The sequence below is a fragment of the Stegostoma tigrinum genome, chromosome 11, assembly GCF_030684315.1.
Source record: "Stegostoma tigrinum isolate sSteTig4 chromosome 11, sSteTig4.hap1, whole genome shotgun sequence".
Lineage (NCBI taxonomy): Eukaryota > Metazoa > Chordata > Chondrichthyes > Orectolobiformes > Stegostomatidae > Stegostoma > Stegostoma tigrinum.
In genome coordinates, this window is record NC_081364.1 from 16,111,182 (window position 1) to 16,138,756 (window position 27,575).

The 27,575-nt window shown below is 39.8% G+C and overlaps 1 protein-coding gene across 1 annotated transcript in view; it reads right to left on the reverse strand.

Moving 5' to 3' along the window:
- celsr3 (cadherin, EGF LAG seven-pass G-type receptor 3) overlaps window positions 1-27,575 on the reverse strand; it is a 262,123-nt gene that overhangs the window by 104,167 nt on the left and 130,381 nt on the right. The window contains exons 10-15 of the mRNA XM_048547414.2: window positions 26,538-26,723; window positions 23,866-23,976; window positions 22,473-22,641; window positions 10,601-10,742; window positions 9,249-9,369; window positions 6,926-7,109 (exon numbers count right to left, since the gene is read on the reverse strand). Coding sequence (XP_048403371.2) covers window positions 6,926-7,109; window positions 9,249-9,369; window positions 10,601-10,742; window positions 22,473-22,641; window positions 23,866-23,976; window positions 26,538-26,723 — 913 coding nt within the window. The remainder of the gene's footprint in view (window positions 1-6,925; window positions 7,110-9,248; window positions 9,370-10,600; window positions 10,743-22,472; window positions 22,642-23,865; window positions 23,977-26,537; window positions 26,724-27,575) is intronic.

Consider the following 27,575-nt stretch of genomic DNA (forward strand, 5'->3'; position numbering starts at 1 on the left):
GCTTTATATTATAATGAAATCCAAATTCTACCTGAAATGTTACCTTGTGATTTAGTCCATTTAATTTATCCATTCAAAAATAATATTTCTCTCCTTTTCTTAAATAAATGCAGGGTTTTCACTTGCAATACTCTAAATTTTCAGGCACTGACATCAACCTTAAATTTGCCTTTCATCATTTGAACTCATCTCCCCTTGCCGTTTTGTCCTGAAGTACTTTAAAATCAAGGTCCAGATTTATACATCACATCCTTCTCACATAACTTAATCTTTTAGAATCACAGATCCCTTAAGTGCAAATAGACATCATTTGGCCCATTGACTATGCAGAACCCTCCAAAAGCATCCCTCCCCATCCCTGTAACCCCACATCTACCATAGCTAACCCACCTAACCTGCACATCCCTGGACACTATGGGGTAATTTAGTGGCTAATCCAGCTAAACCTGTACAAGTTTGGACTACGGAAGGAAACTAGACCACCTGAAAGAAACCCACGCAGACATAGGGAGAACATACAAACACCATGTAGACAGTCATCCAAGGGTGAAATCAAACCAATTATCAGTCCTGGAGAAGGGTTCAACTCTGAAATGTCGACTTTCCCGCTTCACTGATGCTGCCTGTGTGTTCTTCCAGATCAACATCAATTACTTTTACTCTTCTGCATACTTCTATATCAGATGTAAATTGGTTTAATTTGCATTGAGCTTTTCAGTTCAAATAATTTATGTAAATTACAAATATACCAAGTCCCCAGACACTCGTTCTGACTTCTGCAATAGAACTGTTAGGCAGCGCTAACCACTGAGTTGTACTGTTCTTTCAATCGAAATGTAGTTGGCAAGATTTGAAGCTGCGCGGGGAAATCCCAAAGGATTTACAAGCCCATTGCCTTAACTACTCACCCACAAGCCCCTCTGGGTCCCTCATTTCCAAGCAAAATAGTTCAGACCAACGTATCTGCTCATCTCTAGGCTTTTACACTAGAAATGAGCCTTGTCTTCAGAACTTTAATGCAACCTATAAACTCTCACAAACCAAAAATGGACATAGTACTGTAGGTCTAGTCTGACAAGTGAATTGTATAATTTGATTGATTCTTCCTCTACAGATGAATAACTGTCTTCATTATATTCTTCATCAATCTATTAATTGTTGATTGCTGCTCTGTTTTGGTTGGATAAACTGAGCATCAAGTCTACAAAGACCTATTTTCTTCACAACATCACCCATAGCTATTTCAATACATTCATGGAGCATACATGCTGCTTATTCTATCTACGATACTTAAAGTTTGGAGAAAATTTCATTCACTATTGTTCCCCTACTTATATATTTTACTGAAAGAGTCATACAACACAGAAACAGACCCTTTGGTCCAACTCGTCTATGCCAACTAGGTTTCCCAAGCTAAATTAATCATATTTGCCTGCTCCTGGTCTATATCCATCAAACTTTTCAATTCTGTTTATTATTAGTCCTAGAGAAGGGTTCAAATCTGAAATGTCGACTTTTCTGCTCCTCTGATGCTGTCTGACCTGTTGTGTTCTTCCAGCTAAACATCAATTATTTTTACTCTTCTGCATGCTTCGACATCATATGTAAATTGCTATAATTTGCATTGAGCTTTTCAATTCAAATAATTTATGTAAATTACAAATATCCTAAGTCCCCAGACATTCGTTCTGACTTCTGCAATAGAACTCCTCCAACATCAAATTGGTGCCTTTATCCTCCAGTCAATTCCTTATCTTATCTTTCAGATGCTGACTGATATGTATTTCCTCTTGTTTGGATTTCAGGTTTCCAAATTATGTAAGTTTTCTTGCTAAAATACAACAGACTACTGCAGATGTTGATAAATGGAAACAGAAACACAGTGCTAGAAATACCCAACAGGTCTGACAACATCTGTGGACAGAGGAGCAGAGCTAATTGGACAGGGCGAAAGTTTAAAAAGAGGTCCTGGGTAGGGTAGAGGGTAGGAAGTGAGTAAGTGACAAAGATCCAATAGAACCAAGAGACAGCGGGAGTGGTAATGGTTGTAGTAAAGAAACAAAGCAATTGCAGTTTGTGACACCCCCAGGTTTAAATTGAGATTGTTAAAAGCACTATATAATGCCCTTTCTTTTTCACTGCTCATCAACGTCATACAGACTTAAAATTCAGTGTTGCAGGATGATTTGCCCACAATCTGTGCAACATATTTTGGACAGAATTCTATTGGCATCATTCTACAAAGGAATTTCCCAGCATTTCACTACGCAACAGCATTCACTGAAGCAAAGATCTGAGACCAACTCTGGCTGCTTAATGTTCAATGCAAAGACAGTCTTCACACCTTTGGGGGCGAAGATTCACCTCAACTTCCATTTTTCACAACCATTGACTTTTATTGTGGCTTTGAGACAATTAAGGATAATATTTATTGCAGCATAATGTATTTACTATTCAAACATTGTAGATCAAATTATAATCACATTACTGCAGTTAATTTTAAATTTCAGCTTTTATTTCACTCCGCAACAGCATTTTAAGACCAGACTGGATTAAAGTACGAAAGCATGATTAGCACTGTTGTTGTGAAATACCCTACACAAAATTTAACTGCACCATTTAAAACACTAATTGCTGTAGTGAAACTGTAAGAACATTTTTAATTGATCCAACTATTGATCATCAGATACAATGAGGATTTGGAGTTACAGCAGTAGCTTTAAACAAGGGCACATAATGACTGTGCATTGTATACCTATTAAAGTTAATGGACCACAAGCGTGATGTGTATTTATGGTTACAATGAGGACTTTTACAAAAATACAATATACATTTGCCCGAATCTTAGTATGGGGAACTGATGCACCTTTAGATACTAAGGAAGTTCCAATAAGCACATAACATGGTACTTGTGACAAAGTTTAACCTCCAATCACTGGTTTTACTCAACATAGATTTCTGCATAATTTCCTATGACAGTACCTTGAGGTGGCAAGAATCACAGAGACTTGGCCTGCTTGTCCTATAATCTACTTATCCTCACTTTAACACAGATTTACTTACAGCTTTCAGGTGGAGCGAGTGTAAAGCAGTTCAGCAACATTACAACTTTAACCCAGCTCAGAACTCCACGAAAATGTATTCAATCCCATGCTTCTCTCCCAACGATGCTCACCAGTCTCCTGCACCATCTGACAGCACATGCCAATCTTCTGCAACTCTCAGTAGTTCTCACAGCCCCATGGCACTCACACGTCCAACATATTCCATCTCACCTGCACACCCCAATAATATTCATCTCCTCACAGAGCTTACTATCCACGCACAAACTTCCTGATGGTGGTCACCAACTTCTATTCACAACCACAAAAGTGAAGCTTTTGACATCATTAGTCTGACAGGAGCAGGTCAGTTGGAGGAGGAAGTGCAGGAAAGGAGAGAGAGTCAGGGCAGGCAGAGTGGGTGTGGGAGGGGAAATGCAACTCAAACCTCACACCGCATCCCCACAATAACCGCCAAAAGAGAATCCCCCTCGTCCTCTCATACCACCCCACCAACCTCCGGATACAACTCATCATCCTCCGACACTTCCGCCATCTACAATCCGACCCCACCACCAAAGACATTTTTCCATTCCCACCCTCATCTGCTTTCCGGAGAGACCTATCTCTCCGGGACTCCCTTGTCTGCTCCGCACTCCCCTTGAACCCCACCACGCCTGGCGCTTTCCCCTGCAACCGCAGGAAGTGGTACACTTGCCCCCACACCTCCTTGCTCACCCACATCCCAGGCCTCGAAAAGATTTTCCACATCAAGCAGATGTTCACCTGCACATCTGCTAACGTGGCATACTGCATCCGCTGTACCCGTTGTGGCTTCGTCCATGTCGGGGAAACCAAGTGGAGGCTTGGGGACCACTTTGCAGAACACCTACACTCGGTTCGCAATAAACAACTGCACCTCCCAGTCGCGAACCATTTCAACTCGCCCTCCCATTCCTTAGACGGCATGTCCATCATGGGCCTCCTGCAGTGCTACAACGATGCCACCGGAAGGTTGCAGGAACAGCAACTCATATTCCGCTTGGGAACCATGCAGGCCAATGGTATCAACGTGGATTTCACAAGCTTCAAAATCTCCCCTCCCCCCACTGCATCCCAAAACCAGCCTAGCTCGTCCCTGCCTCCCTAACCTGTTCTTCCTCTCACCTATGCCCTCCTCCCACCTCAAGCTGCAACTCCATTTCCTACCTACCAACCTCACCCCACCCCTTTGACCTGTCCGTCCTCCCTGGACTGACCTATCCCCGCCCTACCTCCCCAACTATACTCACCTTTACTGACTCCATCCCCGCCCCTTTAACTTGTCTGTCTCCTCTCCACCTATCTTCTCCTCTATCCATCTTTGATCCACCTCCCCCTCTCTCCCTATTTATTCCAGAACCCTCTCCCCATTCCCCATTTCTGATGAAGGGTCTAGGCCGAAACAACTTTTGTGCTCCTAAAATGCTGCTTGGCCTGCTGTGTTCATCCAGCTCCACACTTTGTTATCTGTGTCAGTCATTGAGGGGTGGTGCAGAATGTTATAAGGTGAGAAATGAGAGAGGTGAGTATTGTCATGTAGTGACAGCCTTATTTAGTATATCTTGCATCTCAATTTCAGATTTAACTTTAACAATTGATAATGTTCATTACAGGAGGTCCCTTTGCATTCTACCCCCACCTCTCTCGCCAAGTACAGTTGCTGCTAAATCTATGCTGCCTTCAACTAGACATTCCACATTCATTTCAAAAGAATTTATTTCCTCAGTATTTTGAAGGTTTCTCGAATTCCAGTTAGTTGAATATTCCTTCGTTGATAGGTTTACAACTGTTCTCTTTCCTTTGCAGTTTTCCTTTTCACTGGACCAACATATCTCTTTCAGCCTGCTAATCTCCTTATATGTTTTACAGTTCCCCTCCAGCCCTCATATCTCCAGCAGTGATCTTCTCTCCCACCTACCCATACATATTCTCTCCTTTATTGATCAATAGATCTCCCAGGTCAGCATGGTGTGGTGACTGGCGCTGATTGCGAAACATCACTGTTCAGTCTGCAAGCCAAAGGAATCATCAAGTTTGTGTTGGTCTTCCCGATGTAGAGGAGACCACAACATGCAGTATATCAAAGTGCAGGTAACATGAGTAATTTAGTGTTTCAGCTGGCATGATTATTAGGGGCTTTGGATGACAAGAAGTAAGGAGGTAAAAGGAAGTATTTTATCTATTGTGCTTGCTTGCAATGGTGTTAGGGGACGGAGAGGGTAATGGAGGAGTGGAACAGTGCTGTAGAAGGAATGATTCCTTATGGAATGCTGAGAGTAGGGAGAAAAATGCATCTGGTAGTAGGAAATGATCCACTGAATGTGAGGCTAAGTGGAACGCAAGGGAAAAGAAAATTCTTATTAGGGGAGAATGGGAAAGGGCAGGGATGTGGAAAGTGGAACTGAGGGAAAAGAAGGACGTATGGTATAGTATGGAAGGTTGTTTCTTTACATCAGGTGCAACATCGAAACCAAGAGAACAGAACTGGGTCTTTGCAAGAAGCAGGAGACAGCAGGCAACTTGTGAAACTCAGTGAACTTATAGTGAATTCTCTTCCTTAAAAGGGAGTGAAAGCAGAGTCTTTGAATATTTTTAAAGGGGGTAGATAGATTCTTGATAAGAAATGGAGTAAAAAGTTATGATGACAGGTGGCAGTAATCACATTAGCCATCACCTTATTGAATGGTGAAGTAGGGTCAAGAGATTGAGTGGCTTACTCCTGCTCTTAATTCTTATTTTTGTATGTACACCAATGGCTTCCTTTCGCCTTTCAATCATCTTTTTCAAAACCATGTTTCCAGGCAGGAAACACACTATATCTCCAAAATAGCTTTCTTCTATACATGGAGGTTAAACAAGTGGGGTCTGTGTCAATTAAGAGAATCACTGAGACATGAACTAATTCCTGTGTTGAAGGAGCTGTCATGAGGAAAGTTTAAATAGATCGGATTTATATTCTGTGATAATGGGAACTGCAGATGCTGGAGAATCCAAGATAACAAAGTGTGGAGCTGGATGAACACAGCAGGCCAAGCAGCAACTCAGGAGCACAAAAGCTGACGTTTCGGGCCTAGACCCTTCATCAGAGAGGGGGATGGGGAGATGGAACTGGAATAAATAGGGAGAGAGGGGGAGGCAGACCAAAGATGGAGAGAAAACAAGACAGGTAGAGAGGAGAGTATAGATTAGGAGGTAGGGAGGAAATAGGTCAGTCCAGGGAAGATGGACAAATCAAGGAGGCAGGATGAGGTGGTAGGTAGGATTCTCTTGGGTTTAGAAGAATAAGAGATGATCTCATTCAAACGTATAAAATTCACACTGAGATCAAGAGGGTGGATGTAGAGAGAATATTTTCCTTCTTATGTTAGATGTGTGGAACACATTCTAGGATTAAGACACAAGCCATTTAGCACCAAAATGAGGAGGAATTTCTTCACTTTGAGCGTGATATTTTCCAGCAAGATCAATTGCTTTAACAGCTCACTAAAACATAAACCTAAACATTTAGTCTTTGTCAATTTATACGAAGCATGATACTGTTTATTCTAAACAAGTCAATGTCAGCATTAGAACAGCAGACTTGGAAATTCAGTTAAAAAGTACATAATGAAAGAAAAAAATTATTTGAAATGTCAATTTCAAAATGACAACTTTGACAATGTCATGGAGGAATTTATCAATAAAACAATTTAAGTTATAAATTATTTACAGACAGTTAGCACTTGGTGTGGAGATCAAATCAGTACAATTTTCAGTCATTCCCCTTATGGCGCAAAGTTAATTTAAGCCTCTCAGCTGTGCAAAATTTTAAAAAAATCCCGTTTCTAAAGGACATTTCTCACCTTCACACCCATTGTGCGTGACCTCCGCAAAAGGATTATCACACTGGTTGCACTGACGTCCAATCACTCCTGATCTACAGTGACATTGGCCGGTTTCTTGATCACATGACCTGGAAAACGAGCCAATGGGATAGCAGTCACAAGGTAGGCATGCATCGCTTCCAACAGGCCGATAGTGAAACTCCTGAAAGAACAAAAATGGACTCAAGTTAAATGGAGTTTAAAACAATGATATTTTGTGTGACTGATATAGTTGTGGGACTCCTTACTTATAAAAATTATGAACCAAATAAATCCATAAATCACAAAGAAATAGGGAGTTCTTATGGTTTAGTATTTAAAAATTAATATGGCCAACAGTGGAAACTTGGTAATCCAACCAACTTCAAATTCAACTCAAGCAGTATTTCAGTGATCATTCTTTCATAATTTTTGTGAACAGCAGTGGAATAAAAAAAGTATTTATTTCAAGGTGGTACGAACTGGAACAAGAAACTGTAAAATCAACTCAAATAAATTAATGAATCTACATGAAAAACTACAAATGGCATGAATAATACTAATATTATTGGGCTAATAATCTTGTGACCTAGAATAATATTCAACTACCCAGAGCTCAAGTCCCACCATGGCAACTGGGAAATTTAAATCCATTAAATTGATAAACTTGGAATAAAAGCTAGTCTCAATAAAGAGAAAAATTAATCTAGTGGCTATCATGAAAAACACTGGTGGACAATTAAATAGATAAAAAGAAGATGCACAAACATTCCCAACTTCAATGCTGGACAACTCCAGATCATTCAAGAAAAAGATAAGGATTTGTGCAATTGCAACCATCTGCACACAGAAGTGTCAAATGGGTAATCCATCTCAGCATAACCCCCAAAGTCATGGAAGACAATGGTCAGTCAACTCAATTCATTACACCTGATATCAAGAAATACTCAAAGGAACCAGATACAGGAAAGCCTACAGACAGTTCAAACATTCCAGCCATTGTAGTGAAGAGACTTGTGCTTCAGAACTCGCTAAGCTCCAAGTTAAGTTGCTCTATACAAATACAAACTGATATCTTTCTGACAATGCATAAAATTATCAAACTGTACCCTGTCCTCAAAAACAAGACAAACCCAATTTGGCCAATTCTTGCTCCTTTAGCATCAAGCCAGCATTTTGCCATCAAGAAGTCCTAGAAAAATTCAATTTGATATAAATTGAGTGAAAACCTTCCAGTGGTTGGGCCAGCAATATGAAGTACTGTAGTTATCTGATTGGATCAGAGGCTAAGAATTCTGCAGCAACAACTCATCTCTTGACTCTATGTCTGTAAGGAGAAGTCAGCAGTATGATGGAATACTCCATACTTGTTTGCATGAGCACAGCTATAACACTCAGCCAGCTTGAAACCACTAAGGAGAAAGCAAACCACTTGAAATCCCATCTAGTATCTTAAACCATTTGCTACCTCCACCATCAGTGCACCATGGCAGCTGTGAGTTATCGACAAGTTGCACAGCAACAACTCACCAAGGCTCCTTTGGTAGTACCTAGCGCTCTAATCTCCACCACCAAGAATAACAATTAACAGGCACAGGGAACAATTCAGAAGGCCGTTTTCTTCCAACATTTTCACACCGTCCTGAGTTGAAATTATAATACTGTTCTTTCACAGCTGCTGTTAAAATCCTCCAAGTCCCTTCATAACAACACTCTAGGTATATCTGCATGTCACAGACAGCAGAAGTTCAAGATAGCAGCTTACCACCACCTTCCTTAGGGATTAGCATAAATGTTGGGCTATGGCAGTGAACCTCGACTCCCATGATCAAATGTATGTTTGAAAAGTGACAGAAATAGTCTGTAAAGGACGTAGTTATTGACTTGTGTGATGCACTACTAAAGTGGGTGACTTACAGAGATGAGTCTTAAAGACACTGATGGAGTAGAATCATCCTGTATATCATTGTTAGATATTCATTATACGAGGCTGAATCACGAAACAAGGAAGGCATTGGGGAAATTGCTGTCTGTGCCAGCCTAGAAAACCTATTGTCAAATTAGATTTTTTGAGAGGTAGAGTACATTGAAGCAATAACCACAACCATTATATAAATAAAAGTTAAGCTGACGCTGCTTATACTGGTAATGGCAAGTATCATCACTGAATCGCAATAAAAATCAAAAGCTGGTTTATTTTTAATTGTACATTCAAGATGTTTAGAGATTTTAGTATATGACAGATATTCAAACCTTAATGAATGTTCAATATTAGGGAAGAAGATGAAAAATGGTATTTCCTTGAGGAGGTGACGATACCAACCTTACAATAGCATTGACCATTTGTCTTGTTGCAGTCAGGGTCAAAGCCCTTTTTGATATCACAGTTGCAAGGTCCACAAGTTGGATTCCCCCACCAGCCTTTGGGACACTGGTGGTCAATTCTAGACGAAAATTCAGGAGAGAGGAAAAATCATTATAGCACTTACCATTTGCTGTGCAAAAGACACAGTTGCAGGATACCAACTCCCATTCACAATCCATAATAAATTTTGAACCCAAACTTAGATAGGCATGAAAAAGCACATGGTCAGTTTTAATGCTCTGGAAGTAAATTACCTATTGCAGTGTCAATCAAAAATATAATCAAAAATATTATAAAGGTAAGTCAAACAAATCTGAATCATATTATTTCTCTCTTTAGCAGTCAACAGTAACTGGTGCACTATAAACCAACTCTATGATATGAAGTTGTTATAATAGAAATTCTAAGGATATAAAGAATATATAGAGGAGGAAAGGGAAGAAAAGAACAAACAGAATAGAGCAAGGACTTATGCACATGGATGGAAGGATGCATCATTCTTTTGAATACAGCACGCTAACTGATTAAACTGTAGTGGCAGCAAATCCTTGGCAACAAAACAATATCGACCTACCCACAGTGATCACTTTTCAGAGTCAAGGGCATCTCAAAACACATTTTGGGCAGGTACAAACTCATTTAGGGGTAGGGGGCAGAATTCGGGATGAAAGAATAAAGGTGGATGACAGCTACAGTTTTTGTTCCACCTCTTAAGCAGACTGAACTGTTATATTCAAAAAAGCCAGATGGTGAAGAATAGAACTGGAACCAATCTTTGCATGCATCATCTGTATTTATTACAGTTACACATCACAAACAAGCACCTCTTAATTCAATAACTACAATTTTAGCCCGTCTATCTATTTTATACTAAAATGTTTGGATGTGTTACATGAAGACAGGCTTTGAACCTGGATCTTCTGGCTCTGAGCCCGAGACACTGTCACTCCATCAAAAGACCGTCAGTCTGTCTAATTATAGAGTAACACATGAATGTTTCAATTAATTCCCACCACTTTATACAATTTAATGCAAGTCAATAGCGAACTAACATAGAGCCCTTGTGGCACAGTAGTATTGTTCCTATCTCTGAAGCAGGAGGCCCAGGTTGCTGCTCCAGAGGTGTGGAAGAACATCTCTGAATTGGTTGATTAGGAAAATATCTACACAGCAGATGGATACTTTCTGAAGATGGGAAATAAATGATAGCCTTACCATTCATTTCCATATACAAATTATTCTCATATGTTTCTAACTTCGTTCTCGAACAGAAATGTATTGCATCCCTCCATACAGCGGTATTGTTTTACCTGTGTTCACAGTACTGGCCGAAATGGTTCTCTCCACAATCACATGTGTACCCGTGAGAAGAACTGGGTTTGCGACGACAAACGGATTCATTCTCACATGGATTCAGCTGACAGGCATCGATACAAGACTCACCATAGTAACCTAAATATGAAACATTCTTAAATATTTCACATCAATTTTTAAGGCACCTGTGCACTTTTTATTTGATAAATTCTACGTGGATTGGATTTATCATTGTCACTTTAAATTAGCATTATCTACTACAGCGTTGTCTGACAAATTACTGTGTGCTACATGGGTCTAATCTGGAATCTAAATGTAGTTAATTAAATCTGATGGACAGTCAACTATTAATAACTATTTAATGGGTACTTCATCCTTGGCAAGGCCTCTACCAATCTAAGTCCACTTGCCAAACAACCAGCACATGCCTTACACAATATGTAAACATGCCGTTCCCTTTTACAATTTTTTTTTGCAAATTTTCCTGATGAGTACATGACAGAATGCTTCATCAAAATGTGCTATATGATTGCACAAAAGATGTGAAGTGGGTCAGCTGTTAGGACTGAAGATTTTTTTTTAAAAAATGAAGAGTTACATAAAGGTTAATACCAGGGTAAATTTACAGTACAAGGGAAAACTGGCTAAACATATACTGAGAGTTTCAAAAGAAATTTAAAAAGAGCTAAAAAAAATGTTGATCATAAAGAAATTGAGTCGGCGGAGTTAATAATGGAAAATAAGGACATCACAGATTAACTGACCAGGTATTTTGCATTGGTCTTCACTATGAAGGATAAAAGTAACATCCCAGGAATAGCTGTGAACCAAGAAAAGGAAGGGAGGAATTCAAGAAAGTTACAATCAGCATGGAGGTGGCCCCGAATAATTTATTGGAATTGCAAGCTTGTTTTACTTTTCCAAAATTCCTTAGTTTCAGGCAAAGTAGCGAATGTAATTTGCTATTAGGGTAGGAGATAGAAAGCAGTAAAAGTACAGGGCAGTTAGCTTAATGTCTGTCAAAGGGAAGGTGTTAGAAGCCATTATTGAAGGCATTATTAAAGCCATTACAGCAGGACACTTCAAAACATTCAAAGTAAGCAAACAGAGTCAACATGGCATTGGGAAGGGTAATTCATGTTTACACAATGTATTAGATGAAGTAATGCATGCTGTGAATAAAAAGGCTCTGGTGGATATCAACTGTTGAAATTCCAGAAGGTATTTGATAATAGATCACTTCAAATATTGCTGTGGAAAATAAAATCTCATCATACAGGCAGTAATATTTTGGCATGGATGGAAGATTGGCTGGCTAACAAGGAACAGTAGGTATAAAGGTGTCATTCCTTGTTTGGCAAAATAAAACAATTGATGTGTTATGATGCTGAGGCCTCAACATTTTACAGGCCGAAGGAACTGCGGGTGTAGTTTATACATTTGTAAGTGACATTAAGCCTGGTAGGAAATAAGAGTTGTGAAGAAGGTATGACACTACAAAGGGATATATAGATAATGAATGGGCAAAGATCTGACAAATGGCAAATAATGTGAGAAAACGTGAGATTGTCCATTTTGACAGGAAGGATAAAAGAAAACATATTATCTGCATGGTGGGATGTTGCAGATGTTGCTGTGGTATGCAGAGGGATTAGGATGACAAGTGCATGAATTACAAAAGGTTATCATAGGGGTACAGCAAGTAGTTAGGAAAGATATTAGAATTTTTTTTGCAAGAGGATTTGAATGAAAAAGTAGGGAGGTTATGCTTCAGTTATACAGGGCATTGGTAAAGCTATTTCTGGAGTACTGTGGACAGTGTTGGTTTCCTTAGTTGAAGAAGGGTCACAGTGAGTTAGAAGATTTTTAGAGAAAGTTTATCAGACTGACTAATGCCTTGGCCTTGAATGAGCTGATTGGCTCATGAGGAAAGACTGTACACACGAAGCCTGTATCTGGTGAAGTTCAGAGAAGTAAAAGGCAACTTGTTTGAAATATAAGAAGTCCTGAGCGGTCTTGACAAGATGGATTTGTGCAGTGTGTTTCCTCTTATTGGAGAACCTAGAACTAGGGTCACTACTTAAAAATGAGGAATCACTGATTGAAGACCGCAATGAGGGGAATTTTTTTTCCACACCAGTGTCATAAATCCTCTGAACTCTGCTTCCCCTATCCAGGTTGACACCCCTCTGATAACTAAAAGTGAAACACACATAGAGGTGCGCATTACCCTATAATCCGTTAAAAGAGCCTCAATCTGGTATAAAGTAGTGGTTAAATAAAAATAAACCCCTGAAACTCTCTTTATAATCAACAAGTAACAATTTATTTATCTATCTCTAACTGTGAACAAACTAATTAAACTATTAACAAACGAAATACCCCCAACGACTATTAACTATTCCCAAATAAAACAAGATTATAATGGTATACTGTTCCAATAAAAACAAGTGGCCCTTTATGTAAAACAAAAAACAGAATGTTTAGTCTCTCCAAATTATAGCCAGGTTACATCTTCCAGAATGTTCTGTGCCTTTTCTGTTGAATGGGCTGTCAGGAGCTCCTTCTCTGTGAACTTTTCCCATCAGGAATGCTTTCTCTTTGATCAGGAAAATGAACTATTTGTGCCACAAATATGTGACGAAGCTTATTCTAAGGTTTAGAGAATTCTGAGAGAGCCGATGATTCTTTTAGAGCTGAGAGCTGTTCTCTTGGAGGATGGCAGTTGGCTCTCTCCAGAGTTTCCGGATGCCCTCATCTTTTACACCTTTGATGACATATCAATTTCTTAAATAGGATTGGTTTTATGTTGTCAAAACCATCAGGTTTAAATTTAATTTTTTTGGTTTATAAGGGCTTAGTTTAAATTAATTGGTTAAAATTCAAAAACCTGTTTTCTTGGTAAAAATGCTGCTTTGCTTACTAACAATATATTATTTTAGTACAAATATTTTAATTCAGATGCTCTGTGCACCTGTAAGCCCACAGACATTTTTTTTGACCATCTAAGCATAGAAAAAGCACATCATCTTTTAAAGAGACCACACACTGTTTTCCCCAAAGTATTTCACAAACACTAACATTTTACAAACACCACATTTTAATGTCTTGCCCTCTAATTCACAAGTACACTATTCAAATTTGCAACACCTCCCCTCTTAAGAAATAAAAAGAATCATCAATATGTAAATCAAATGCTTATAACTCCAATTAAATAATCTAGTGTCCTTGTCCTTAAATCTGTCAAAGGATTGTGATCAGCGTGCATAATTGACTCTGATGCACTGTTGGCAACATAAACATTAAAATGTTGTAAGGCCATTACCAAACTCAATAACCCATTTTCAATGGTTGAATATTTTCTCCGGTGGATGTTGAGTTTTTTCTGAATAATAACCAACTGGCCTTTCAATTCTACAGTCATCCCTGTATAACAACACAGATCAAACACTACACTAGTTGTGTCGATGGCAACTTTAAACAGTATCAAGAAATTTGCGTGGCTAAAACTGGTATGGTGCTTAGCACTGTTTTTAAATTCTCAAATGCCTCCTAGTATTGTTCTTTCCACTAAAATTTTGTGGTTTTGTTTTAACAAATCTGTCAGTGATGCCACAATGCTCAGATCTAAAAATCGTAGCACTTTCTTCTTAGAGGATGGTCTTGGAGATTCCTCAATTGCCTTAGTCTTCACATTCCTCGGTGTCATCTGTCCCTGTCCAATGTTGTGCCATAAGAAATTCTGTTTTTGACAGGCTTATGACCAACTTTGCCTTTCGTTGACTCTCAAAGAGCTCTGTTAAATGTTCCATGTGATCTTTCCATGAATGGCTAAAGACCATGAAGTTGTTGATATCAAAGGCACAATTAGTTAATCCTGCCACAACCCAAAGTCTTTGAAAAGTGGCTGGTGCATTTTTCATTCCAAACAGAGTGACTTGTATTGATGGAACCCATTTGGGATTACAAATGCAGAAACGTCTTTCACTCTCTTCAATAAAGGTCCTTGCCAGTAACCACAAACTAAGTTCAACTTTGCGATGTAAGTGGCTTGTTCTACTTTATCCACACAATCCTCCAGCCATGGAATTGGGTATGAGTCGGATTTGGTCAGCATTGACCTTCCGATAATGTACACAGAATTGTTGATTACCATCAGGTTTGGGAACCAACATGATCGGCAAACTCCATTCACTTTGACTTGGTTTTATGATGGCTTCTTAGAGCATCGCTTTCAATTCCTTATGAACCTGCACTATTGAGAGGATTAAGCCTGTTGGGGTGTTGTTTTATTTGAAGAGCATTCCCTACATTAACCTCATGCGCTATAATATCAGTACTCTCCATTCTACTTCTACATGTATCCTCGTAGCACTGTAACAAGTCTTTCAATTCAGTTCTCTGTTCCTTGGTCAGATACCTCACTACCCTATCCGATTCTTTAAGGGCATCCTTATTATTCAGTTTATTCTGAGGAATATCAAAATCTACATCATCTGGATTTGATTGGTCACTCTCAGTGGTCGTAACTAATGCCTGTTTCTCTGGATTCCTTTCCCTGTCTTGGTAAGGTTTCAGCATGTTCACATGACATGCCTGATAATATTTTTTTCCTATCTGGCATCTTTACCAGATAATTCACCTGACATAACTTCTTCTCAAACTGATAGGGACGACTAAACCTTGCTTTGATGGGATCTCTTACCACTAGTAACAGCACCAATACTTTATCCCCATGCGTAAATATGAATTTTAGATGTCTTATCTGCTTCTTGCTTCATTATGTGTTGTGTCACCTTCAAATGTTATCTAGCTAATTCACCTACACTATTTAATCTTTTTCTCATCTCAGATACATAATCCAACTGTGAGATCTCTGACTTCGGACCTATCAACCTTTCCTTAATTAATTTTAAAGGCCCTCTTACTTCATGTCCGAATATCAATTCAAATGGGGTGAACCAATGCGATTCATTTGGAGCATCTCTAATTGCAAATACTATAAATGTGATGCCTATATCCCAATCATTTGGGTAATTCTGGCAATAAGCCCATAACACTATCTTTAGGGTCCAATGCCACGTTTCAAATGCTCCGAAATTCAGGATGGTACGCACTTGATTTAAAGGTTAGTTTTCAGACGTTTTGTCACCATTCTAGGTAACATCATCAGTGAGCCTCCGATGAAGAGCTGGTGTTATGTTCCACTTTCTATTTATCTGTTTAGGTTTCCTCAGTTTGGTGATGTCATTTCCTGCATTTGTGATGTCATTTCCTGTTCTTTCTCTCAGGGGATGGTAGACTGGCTCCAAATCAATGTGTTTGTTGATGGAGTTCCGGTTGGAATGCCATGCTTCTAGGAATTCTCGTGCGTGTCTCTGTTTGGCTTGTTCTAGGATGGATGTGTTGTCCCAATCAAAGTGGTGTCCTCCTCATCTGTATGTAAGGATACTAGTGATAGTGGGTCATGTCTTTTTGTGGCTAGTTGATGTTCATGTATCCTGGTGGCTAGCTTTCTGCCTGTTTGTCCAATGTAATGTTTGTCACAGTTCTTGCAAGGTATTTTGTAGATGACGTTTCTTTTGCTTGTTGTCTGTGTAGGGTCTTTTAAGTTCATTAGCTGCTGTTTTAGTGTGTTGGTGGGTTTGTGGGCTACCCTGATGCCAAGAGGTCCGAGTAGTCTGGCAGTCATTTCGGAAATGTCTTTGATGTAGGGGAGAGTGGTTATGGTTTTTGGGCCCGTTTTGTCTGTTTGTTTGGGTTTGTTGCTGAGAAAAAGAACAGGAAATGACATCACCAATGCAGGAAATGACATCACCAACCCAAGGAAACCTAAACAGATAAATAGAAAACGGGACATAACACCAGCACTTCGTTGGAGGCTCACTGATGATGTTACCTAAAATGGTGACGAAACGTCTGAAAACTAACCTTCCAGCTCAGCGAGGAAACTCACATCCAGAACCTCAACCTGAGCTACAAATCTTCCCAAAACTCGCTACTTGATTGAAAGTATTTGATGTCTAAACTGTCCATGACCTCCTTAAATAATTTGGCAGTAAAACGGGACCCTTTATCTGAGTGAATCTCCTTGGGTAAAGAAAGCAGGCAACTCCTCCACAAACCTTTTTGCTTTGACATTCCATCATGGATGTGTCTACCAGTTCCTATTTTTGGTTTTAGGGAGGGGGAGTACATAAACAAACATAACCCGTGTTAAAGGTTTTTCAAATGCAGGAATGAGCAAAGGTGCTCGCTTAATTACCATTAGAGACTGACTGAAATTGCTGTCAGAAGCTAGATTTCGATTTACGCACTAAAGCATATTCATCCGCCATCTCTGTCGCTCTTCTTGCTGTTTTAACTTTCTGTTTCTCAACATGAGTTCTGATCATTTCTGGATGTGAGCTTTTAAACTCCTCCAGCAGAATAACATCTCTAAGATCCACATATCTTTTCTATCTTTAGTCTCTCATCCATCTATCAAAGTTGCTCTGTTTAGTTCTTTCAAACTCGATATAAGTCTGACCTGGTTCCTTTATTTTATATTTCTGAACAGCTGCCTATATGCTTCTGGTGCCAATTTGTAGGCACTCAGAATAGCTTGTTTTACTTTTTTATACTCCCTCGGCACCTCTTCTGACAGAGCTACAAACACCTAACTAGCCGTCCCTACCAATTTGGTTTCGATTTCTGACTTTGTCCATCCCGGTCCAATACTGGCACCTCCATAATTTCATCTGAATTAACATTCGCACATAACCTCAGGCCAGTTCATCTGTTTCGACAATTTCTCAAAGGAAATGAAAAAGGTTTCTACAGGTAATGCTTAATATATTTGTTTACATCCCTATCAGACCTTTAGCTTTGAGGGGTTTGTTCACTCTCCTCCTGACTGGGGAACAAGGAAATGGCAGAAGAGTTGAATAGGTACTTTGGATCTGTCTTCAGTAGGGAAGACACAAACCATCTCCCAGGTGTAATAGTGGCTGAAGGACCTAGGGTAATGGATGAACTGAAGGGAATTTAAATTAGGCAGGAAATGGTGTTGGATAGACTGTTAGGTCTGAAGACTGATAAGTCCCCAGGACTTGATGGTCTGCATCCCAGGGTACTTAAGGAGGTGGCTCTAGAAATCGTGGACGCATTGGTAATCATTTTCCAATATTCTATAGATTCAGGATCAGTTCTTGCGGATTGGAGGGTGGCTAATGTTGACCCACTTTTCAACAAAGGAGGGAGAGAGAAAACAGGGAATTATAGACCATTTAGCCTGACTTCAGTGGCGGGAAAGATGCTGGAGTCAATTATAAAAGATGAACTTATGGCTCATTTGGATAGCAGTAACAGGATAGGTCAGAATCAGCATGGATTTACGAAGGGGAAATCGTGCTTGACTAATCTTCTGGAAGTCTTTGAGGATGTAACTATGAAGATGGACAAGGGAGAGCCAGTGTCGATGTAGTGTCCAGGATGTAGTGTACCTGGACTTCAAGAAAGCCTTTGATAAAGTCCCACATAGGAGAATAGTAAGCAAAATTAGGACACATGGTACTGGGGGCAAAGTACTGACTTGGATTGAAAATTGGCTGGCTGACAGGAAGCAAAGAGTAGTGATAAATGGGTCCCTTTTGGAATGGCAGGCGGTGACCAGTGGGGTACCGCAAGGTTCGGTGCTGGGACTGCAGCTGTTTACAATATACATTAATGATATAGATGAAGGCATTAAAAGTCATATTAGCAAATTTGCTGATGGCACAAAGCTGGGTGGCAGTGTGAAATGTCAGGAGGATGTTATGAGAATACAGGGTGACTTGGGCAGGCTAGATGAGTGGACAGATGCATGGCAGATGCAGTTTAATGTGGATAAATGTGAGGGTATCCACTTTGGTGGCAAGAACAGGAAGGCAGATTACTATCTCAATGGAGTCAATTTAGATAAAGGGGAAGTACAACGAGATCTAGGTGTTGTACATCAGTCAATGAATGCAAGCATGCAGGTACAGCAGGCAGTGAAGAAAGCGAATGGCATGCTGGTCTTCATAACAAGAGGAATTGAGTATAGGAGCAAAGAGGTCTTTCTGCAGCTGTACAGGGCCCTGGTGAGACTGCACCTGGAGTATGGTGTGCAGTTTTGGTCTCCAAATTTGAGGAAGGACATTCTTGCTATTGAGGGAATGCAGGGTAGGTTCACGAGGTTAATTCCTGGAATGGAGGGACTATCATATGTTGAAAGATTGGAGCGACTGGGCTTGTATACACTTGAGTTTAGAAGGATGAGAGGGCATCTGATTGAGGTGTATAAGATTATTAAGGGATTGGACACTCTGGAGGCAGGGAGCATGTTTCTGCTGATGGGTGAGTCCAGAACCAGAGGACACAGTTTAAAAATAAGGGGTAGGCCATTTAAAACAGAGTTGAGGAAAAACCTCTTCACCCAGAGAATGGTGGATATATGGAATGCTCTACCCCAGAAGGCAGTGGAGGCCAAGTCTCTGGGTACTTTCAAAAAAGAGATGGGTACAGCTCTTAAAGATAGTGGAATTAAGGGTTATGGGGATAAGGCAGGAACAGGATACTGATTGTGGATGATCAGCCATGATCATAATGAATGGTGGTGCTGGCTCGAAGGGCCGAATGGCCTACTCCTGCACCTGTTGTCTATTGTCTAAGCCTACCTTCTACCTTCATCTCCATCCTTTTAAGTTGACTTTCCTAACTAATTGTAAACTTATGAAGTTCAAACTCTCTCTCTTTTCCTTTTTGCTCAGCAAAAAAAACCTTCTTTCCCTTGCTTTATCTTCTAACATTGCTCTTTTTTTCCCTTTCTTTCTCTTTGTCCTCTAACTCCTACCTTTTAAGTTCAATTCCTAACTCCAATTTAATTTTTTCTAACTCCACTGTACTTGATGGTTTCTCTAAATGCCTGACTAACTCAGTTATAATTTCAGCTTTCTTCTTAACCCTAGTTAAACCCGATTCTGGCCCGTCTGCTAATTCTAAAAGTGTCTCCATTGTCTGTCTTTCTAAACTTTACTTTGCAAATTTGAGAAGCATCTACACACTGTTTTCTCCATAACATTTTATAAAACACCAACACTGTAACAATCACCAACACTGTAACATCCTGCCTTCCAATTCACCAGTATTCTACCCATCTTTGCAATAATTGCGTGTGGAGGAAGCCTGCCTTGGAATATTTTTAAAGCAGTGGTAAATAGATTCTTAATAAGGAAAGGAGTGAAAGTTATTTGGAAAAGACAAGAAAGTGGAGTAACCAGATCAGCCATGAGCTTACCGAATGGTGGAGCAAGTTTTCGAGACCTGAGTGGCCTCCTACTGTTTCTAATTCATACACGTGTGCATACACATGTATTGAGCATACAACTCAAGTATTACATTTGAGTACCAGTCAAGAAACCTATGTTCTCAAGTATCACTCATGCCACACAAATGGTGGACAATGACCCATCTCTCACAAGAATGCAACTATCACTTTGGCATTAGATGACATTATTCAATGATGGCGTTGAATTCTCTACCATCAATAACCTCGGCATTATCATCGCCCAGAACTGAACTGGACCAACCATACAAAATATAACAGCTGTAATAAACTAAATAACACACTTTAGGTAGCTACCTAAAGAGCAGGTCAGAGGCTAAGAATTATGCATCCCAGTGCCAGCATACCATTGATAAGGCACAAGTCAGGAATGTGATGGAATTCTTGGTACGTGCCAGGATTCCAACAAAACTGAAGAAGCTCAATATCATCGAGGACAAACCAACCACTTGATTGGCATCCCATCCACCACTTACAACATACATTTCATTTATCAATGGTACACAGTAGCAGCAGTATAAATCGTCTACAAGATGAACTGCAGTAACTTACCAAGCTCCTTCGACAGCACCTTCTAAACCCCAAACGTTTACCACGTTGAGGGACAAGGGCAGTGGATGAACGGGGACACCACCATCTGCAACTTTCCCTCCAAATCACACACAACTCTGACATAGAACTAGATCATTGTTCTTTCACTGTCACTGGGCCAAAATCTTGGAACTTCCTCACTAACAGCACTCTGTATGTCCAAATTAACAAAAAAGGCACATTTAGGATTGATTTAAGGAAGTTCAGTGTGATCATTACATGTAATGGGCTCTGGATAGAATAGCAAGGGTGAATACCCTAGAATGATTTAACACCAGTTTAGATGCTGTATAATGCAAGTTTCTGGATGAATGAACTATAATGGATTTCTTTTCATAGAGTCAGAAGTCTACAGCACATAAAAAGCCTACTAAGTCTGCACTGGTCGAAAACAAACACCTAACTAATCTAATTCCATTCTCCAGCACTTGACCCACAGTCCTGCATGCCTTGGCATCACAAGCAGACTTCTAAATACTAATATCACGAGGGTTTCTGCTTCTATCACACTTACAGATAGTGAGCTCCAACAATGAGTGAAAAACAATGCTCTCATCGCCTCTAAACCTCAGGTCCTTATGTTAAATGTTTGCCCCAGTCATTGAATCTTCCACCAAGGGTACAAGTTTCTTCCACTCTACCCTGTCTATGCCTATCATAATTTTATACATTTCAATCTTGTCCCCATGCAGTCTCCCCTGCTCCAAGGAAAACAACCCGAGGTGATCCAATCTTTCTTCATAATTAAAACTGTTTAGCCCCAGCAACCTCCTGGTAAATCTCCTCTGCACCCTCTCCAGTGCAATCCCATTTCTCCTATAATGTGGATTCCACAACTACACACAATACACTAGCTGTGGTCTAACTAACGTTATATATAGTTCCCGCATAACCTCCCTGCTCAAACCTTATGCCTCGGCTATTAAAGGCAACTATCCCATATGCTTCCTTAAGTATTTCGTCTACCTCTCCTGCTACCTTAAGGGACTGGAGATCATGCACACCGTAGTCCCTCTGATCCTCGGTGCTATCCAGGATCCTACTGTTCATCATTTGTTCCCTTGCCTTGTGTATCCTGCTCAAGTGGATCATCTCACACTTATCCAGATTGAATGCTATTTGCCACTGGTCAGCCTAACTGAATAATCTATATATCCTCCTGTATTCTAAGGCTATCGTCTCAAGATATTACCATCCCATCAGCTTTATTATCATCTGCAAATTTATTGATCAACCTTCGTACATTCAAATCTAAATTGCTCACTTATACCACAAAATGCAATGGCCTCAACACTGATCCCTGTGGAACCCCACTGGACACAGGCGTCCATTCTTAAAAACACCGCTTAATTTTGTACCCAATTTGCCAGCTTTCCGTAGATCCTATGGGGCTTTACCTTTATTATCCTGCCTTGCGGGAACTTTTGAAAAGTCTTGCTGAAGTCCAAGTAGATTTTCTCATACATAATGCCCTCATCTACATAACTGGTTGCATTTTCGAAAAATTCAATCAAGTTGGTCAGACTTTGCTTCCCCTCAACAAAACCATGCTGACTAATTTTGATTAATCCCTGCCTCTTTAACTGCAGATTAATTCTGTCCTTCAGAATTGTTTCCAATAGTTTCCCCACTACCAAGGTTAGACTCTCTCTCCTGGAGTTTACTGGTTTAGCACTTGCTCCCTTCTTGAATACCGGTATGACATTGGCTCTCCTCTGGTCCTCTGGCACCTCTCCTGCGACCAGGGAAGAATTGACATTTATTACCAACACACCTACTGTTTCTGTGGAAATTTGAAAAACTAACTTGAAAACTGGTCCTTTTAAATAAAGCTTTTAATATAAATAAATATTGCAATGACAATGGAGACAACAAGCTTATTTTCCCATCTGCAAAAGGCACAGAACCACCTTTAGCTTTGCCAACAATACCTGGCTCACAGATACAAGAGTAACTCTGCCATTCATCGCTGCAGTAGCTGTTAGGTGGGCACGAGGTGGAGTCACATGGATCAGGGACAGTGCAGCCTAATTCTACGTTCATAGTCCGACTCGGTTTTGGCATTGCAATTCCAATAGAGGTCTCACCAAGACGCACTCCCTGAGGGTCAGGAAAAAAATAGCAGTGAGTAGATTGATTTCTTCTGTACCTACATTAGCTTTATAAACTCTCACTCCAAGCTAAACAAAAACGAAATAGATCTACGGTTGTCTGCACTATTTATTTGCAGATCATATAATGCTAGATCAACATACCTCAAAAGAAATGGAACAAGCATGGGGGGATACATTTAAAGGCACAGGAATTAAGCGAACCAAAGGTTGCCAGAAGGTATCTTACAGACGACTGAATACAGGAATAAAACAGAATCTTAGAAATCTACAAGGGTTAACATTCAGAGTGTTTTCTTCTGCTCATAAGGATGACTTTAGTCACAAGCAATGGATGTCACGGACTAGGGATGGCAGAAGGGGAAGTTGGGTTAACCGGCGGAAAAAGTCAACCAGCTATCCTCATGATCACTTAAATGTACATGCATGTGGGGAAGTTTGATGATGGCTGGGTTTAGCAACATTGACTACAAACATCCTAATCACCTTGGTGGATGATGAGTGAAAAGTGCCATCTGTGATAGGTACAGAAGAGGCATGAGAACCTTTGGAAACTATACTTTCCAATATATCAATGTATCAGGAGAGGATGGAATAATTTTTCCCCAGTAGGAATAATGTATAGATTCAATTCATCATAATACATGCAAACTATATATACATGTAGAAGATGCAGCAAAAAGCCGCAAGATTGCTCAAACCTGTGCACGAATAATTTTGCTATGATTACAGGTTATAAAATCCTATTTGAAAACTCCCTCTCGTACACGATTGCCGATTGTGATTAGCGGAGCTGGCTGAATTCTCTCCTAACAACTCTGGTGAAGGATACAAAATAAACAGTAGCTGCAAATGGGGTTAGCTAGTATGAACACTTATGATCTGATTTTCACATACAATACGAGAAAGTGCCCTGCACATCAAGCAATCTCCATCAATTTGGGTTCTGTCTTGTGTGCTTCCAAGAGTCATTGCTTGATCTAGTGCAGCTCATTATTGGATGAAGAAATTAACTTACCATAGCACAGAAAGCTAAACAAACTCTGAAATCAATATAATGTACACCTCTCAATATGAACAATAAGCAACAGAGCATACATATGCGGACTCCAGTAGCTACTGCATGCATCAGACTTCTCAACTGAATTAAAATCTGTATGAATGGTCACAATTCACAGACAGAACTGCCTGTAACAAGCAGCAATTCCTGTACCTGGATACAGCCATCCAATCCATTCTGCACCTCACCAGCTCTGAGTATACCACCAACTTGAAGATGCTTCAACTTCAGCCCATGTAACTCATTGCCAACGACAACTGTATCCTAGCAACAAGAAAATATTAATTAAAACCACAATCGTTGCACCACCATTTCGAAACACTTTATTGGAGACCATCTTGTAACATGGCCATGACAGCTGACTGATGTGTTCATTGTTGCTGCTGGGCTTTCAGTTGGCTTCTTGGTATAAATTTGCAGAATAAAGAGTGGCTTAAATATCAGGAATTAACAAAAATTGATTCAATGTAAGAAAGGCTGTTTAGCTCACATCCAGTTTAGTGCTTTTTGTGTTGCACCTCATTTTCCATAGTTGAGGTTACACAAATAAGGCTCAGCTGTAAGCTAGGAGATACTCTGCTAATGAGATGATAAAAGATAAACTGTTTCTCAAAGAATGATTGGCAGATGAAGGGTCACATGTTATTGTGGTTGATTATGTTAATTTTATCATATACTGCTTAAATACAATGGGGATTTACCTACAATAAAATTACATTTGTTTTATACTGAGGGAGAAGAAAACAGGCATGGGAGAAACTTACACACAACTTGAATTTGGACAAAAATGGGCTTAGGCAATCATTAGAAAATTCGATCATTTACCTTTCAACTTTGAAGTTATTTAAAGGTCAAAATTCTTTACGTATTAAGTGAGTACTTTGTATCTGTCTTCACAATAGAAGCAGAAGATGTGAAGGTTGTACTAAAAGGTCATAGATCAAATGTATTAGAAATGTATTAAAATGTATTAGAAATTTGAAGTTGTTGATCTGTTCAGCAAGCAAGTCACGACCTCACCCACAACCCGAGCTGTAAGTCTTTGCTAAAGCTCTGAAGTATTAGAAATTTAGCATGACTGGAAGTTGGTAGGTCACCTGTCCTGACTGGATACAGGAACACTGCTGGAGACTGGAAGGTTGTTAATGTGAAAGGGGAGAGAAATATATTTGGAAACTACAGTCAACAAGTGAATGGGAGAATTATTGGAAATCATTATCAAGGGTAAAACAACATTTTGCACAGAAAGGCATAGGCAAAAGCAAGGAGAGCAAATTTGAATCGGTTGATCGCAAATTTGAGGCCTTTTTTCTTGACTAATTTGATCAAATTCTTAGATAAAGTTACAGAGAAGCATGATCAAAGTTGTGTAGTAGATCTTGCACATTTTTTTTCTGGAGAAATTGTTGCACAGAAAGTTAAAGAGGTGATGGACGCAAATGGGAGCAAATGGGGCGGCACAGTGGCTCAGTGGTTAGCACTCACAGCGCCAGGTATCCGGTTGTGATTCCAGCCTTGGGCAACTGTCTGTGTGGAGTTTCCAAGTTTTCCCCGTGTCTGTGTGGGTTTCCTCTGGGTGCTCTGGTTTCCTCCCACAGTCCAAAAATGCGCAGGTTAGGTGGATTGGCCATGTTAAATTTCCCACTGGGCCCAGGGATGTTTAAGTTAGGTGGGTTAGACAAGGGAAATGCAGGAGTATTAGGTCTGGGTGGGATGGTCTTCGCATGGGCAGTGTGGACTTGTTGGGCTGAATGGCCTGTTTCCAAATTGTAAGGATTCTATGAAGGCTCTTCTCTTCTAAATGGAAGATGGCAATATGGTGAAAAAGTTGTAACAAAAAACAAAAGATTGTGATCGATGTTGCTGCCTGGACTGCTGTGTTCCTCCAGCTCCACACTGTGTTATCTTTGACTCCAGCATCTGTAGTTCTTGCTATCTCAGGTTGTGATCAGTGTTTCTATTTTGACTGAGAGGTCTATGGCAGCGGTATTTCCCAAAAGGCAGTTCTGAGTTCATTACTCTGCAATTTTTATAAACCACCTTGAGTTATAAATTACCTCAGGGGTACAGAGCAGCAATACAGACTTTGCAAATTATAGAAATGGATGTGTGTTAAAGTTGTAGATGGTGATAACAGTTATAGGGTTCAGGATTACTTACATACGATGATGAAATGGCCAGATCATGGCAAATGAAATTCAGTGCAGAGTGCACTTTTGGAGAACTAATACAAAAGCACAGTTGTCTTCTTAGACAATCCCTCAAGTGGGGATGACATTTTTTCTCACTCCTGAGGTGACAGGTCAAATGTTGGATCCCCACACCTTGTCACAGATGGTGTTTGAAGAAAGACAGTATAAGTGAAACAAATCTGGGAGGTGCAAGTGAGCAACGAAACCTTGGTGCCAAATACACAGATACTTAAAGTTTATAAAGTTATGTAAAGGCATTTGGTTGCTTGGGTATTGGCGCAGAAAAATGCAAAATGTCACTTGTGGTTATTCAGTATTACTCAAACATCTATCGAGGAGCATTTAGGACACTGTGGTACACTTGAGTGAGGAGGTATACATCTGTAATGTTTTATTGTGTAGATAAATCTAAAGAGTAAAAATTGGTTCTAGTTTCCTTTTTCATTAACTGAATATGAAAAACATAACAAATATCATGGTGGTTCAGTGGTTAGCACTACTGCCTCATACAGCATAACTGTTCGTCAAAGAACCAGCACATAAAAGATGAGCCAAGTGAACTCCTTATGAACTCGAAGTTTCCAAGTGACTTTCCTACATGCTCCAATGCACCTACAAAGAAATCAATCTGACCTGATAAAGTCCAAAATCAATAGTGATCGTTGCTATGTATCGAATATCACGCCCATTCCTCACATCTCGCAGCTCTAGTTGAAGATCATGCCACTTCCCATCATTCAATGGCATCCGATTCAGCAGCAACCTTATCGTTCGACTGGTCCCTCGATTGACAGCAAACGATAGATGTCCAGAGTTCAACTGAAAACAATTCAAAAGCACACTTTAGAAAAATCAAAAAATAGGAGTAGTTTAGCATCAACGATCATGGAGCAAAATGAAAAAAAAACCAAATCTTTCTGCAAATTAGCCAGATGCCTTTGTCACCTCACTCGAATTTGCTATTAGCTGAATGAACAACTGGAGTAAAAGGTAGAAGCTCGACAATGAGAGCCATCTTGTCATCTCTCAACAACCAGCACTGACAACAGCCTAGCCGGGAATAGCAAGTGTTACAGAGGAAAATAAAGAAGAGTAAACTCTGTAAGCGTTTAAAACATTGCATGTCTTCAAGATAGCTTTACCCTCTGATAGTACAATGAGCAATAAGCTAATATGTTCATTGTGATTCATGTGTGTTACTGACTATGACACCATCCCTCTGAAGCTTTGTTTCATATATAAACAAGCTGTCTGCCATCAGGCTATCCCTAGAATCAAATTTTGTAATGTTTCTGTTCGATTAAAATGAAAATAACCATAGTCAATAATAAAGTTATTCAAATATCTGAAAGTGACAGCGAATTGGTTCTGAATGATAAAAACAAAAAGAAAATTTCAAACAAATAACTTCTGATTAAATAAATGCACCCTAAAAAAACTGTGCAGAGGAACTTGGGTGTCCTTGGGCATGAATCACAGAAGGTTGGTTTGCAGGTGCCTCAGTAATTAAGAAGGCAAATGGAATTTTGCCCTTCATTGTTAGAGAGATTGAGTTTAAAAGCAGGGAGGTTATGTTGCAACTGTGTAGGGAGCTGGCGAGGCCACACCTGGAGTACTGCATTCAGTATTGGTCTCTTTACTTGAGAAAGGGTGTCCTGGCACTGGAGGGTG